This window comes from Lipotes vexillifer, unplaced genomic scaffold (genome assembly GCF_000442215.2).
Source record: "Lipotes vexillifer unplaced genomic scaffold, Lipotes_vexillifer_v1.1 scaffold680, whole genome shotgun sequence".
Lineage (NCBI taxonomy): Eukaryota > Metazoa > Chordata > Mammalia > Artiodactyla > Lipotidae > Lipotes > Lipotes vexillifer.
In genome coordinates, this window is record NW_006780838.1 from 1,319,249 (window position 1) to 1,320,377 (window position 1,129).

General features: G+C 37.7%; 1 protein-coding gene across 2 annotated transcripts in view; it reads left to right on the plus strand.

Moving 5' to 3' along the window:
- The window catches only part of TSR1 (TSR1 ribosome maturation factor), a 10,066-nt gene that overhangs the window by 6,958 nt on the left and 1,979 nt on the right, over nt 1–1,129 (plus strand). For both annotated transcript variants that reach the window (XM_007454199.1, XM_007454198.1), the window contains exon 12: nt 733–849. In XM_007454199.1, the coding sequence (XP_007454261.1) occupies nt 733–849 (117 nt within the window). The remainder of the gene's footprint in view (nt 1–732; nt 850–1,129) is intronic.

A 1,129-nucleotide genomic window follows, 5' to 3' on the forward strand; every position in this document is an offset into this window, starting at 1 on the left:
TCTTTCCCTTAAAATGTTTTGTTTCCCTATAACATTCAGTATTAAAAAGCGTTAATACTGTATTAAAAAGGGTTTCGTTGAAGGTAAAGACAAGATCTAGATAGTCCCCAGGAAGAGATTAGTAAAGTTTGGCCCTTGGCCAAATCTGTCCCACTGCTTGTTTTATTAAGTAAAGTTTTGTTGGAACACAGTTGTGCTTTCTTGTTTAATTTTTTAAAAATGTCTGTGGCTGTCTTTTATTTTTTTTTATTTTTTATTTTTTTATTTCTTTTGTGGCTGTTTTTGTGCTACAGTGAGAGTTGAGTAGTTGGAACAGAGACTATATGGCCACAAAGCCTAAAATATTTACTCTCTGCCCATTTACAGAAAATGTTTGCCAATCCTTGCTCAAGACTAAGAGCTGTTGAATTAGTGAAGTGTTTTTTTGTAAAGCACTAATTCTCAAGTGAGGTAGGGGTGATGTGTATCAGAATCACCTGGAGAACTTTTTCCAACCCCAAAATATAGTTTAAGCTCCAAGATTCTGCCTCCAGTTGAAAAATCACTGATAGGATTGGGTTGTACCTTTCAGTTGTATTGAGGCCAGAAAATGTTTGGAGAATTAGTGGGATAAAGAAACACTAGGTGCCTTAGGTTTAAGAGTTGCAGTGATACCGCTTTTCACAGGCCTCTGGATTACCTATTGTTTCTCAAAATATTTTTTGGTTTTTATTTTTTTAACCTTTATGGCAGCGGATAAACATAAATTTCAGAGATTCCTGACTGCTGACTTGGCTCTGGTGGTGACAGTATATGCCCCTATCACTTTTCCTCCTGCATCTGTGCTGCTTTTCAAACAGAACAGCAATGGTAAGTTGAGTTCACAGAGGTGAATAGGCCAATAGGCCTGTGGGTTCTTAATAAGATTAACTGCTTTCTGTATTTAAATTTGGGGGCCAAATGGCACAAAAAAGGTAATGATGATTTTCAAAATATCCCAATCTCAGCCTCATATTGGGTCTGAGGCAAGGATGACAAATGGGGTTTTATCTTGCTTGCAAACCATAGCTAATTGGTAGAGGCTGCTCAGAGTGCTGCATTTAGGGTAGGTTCTGAGGATAGGCTCAGCAGGGAAATCACCTAGTGAGTT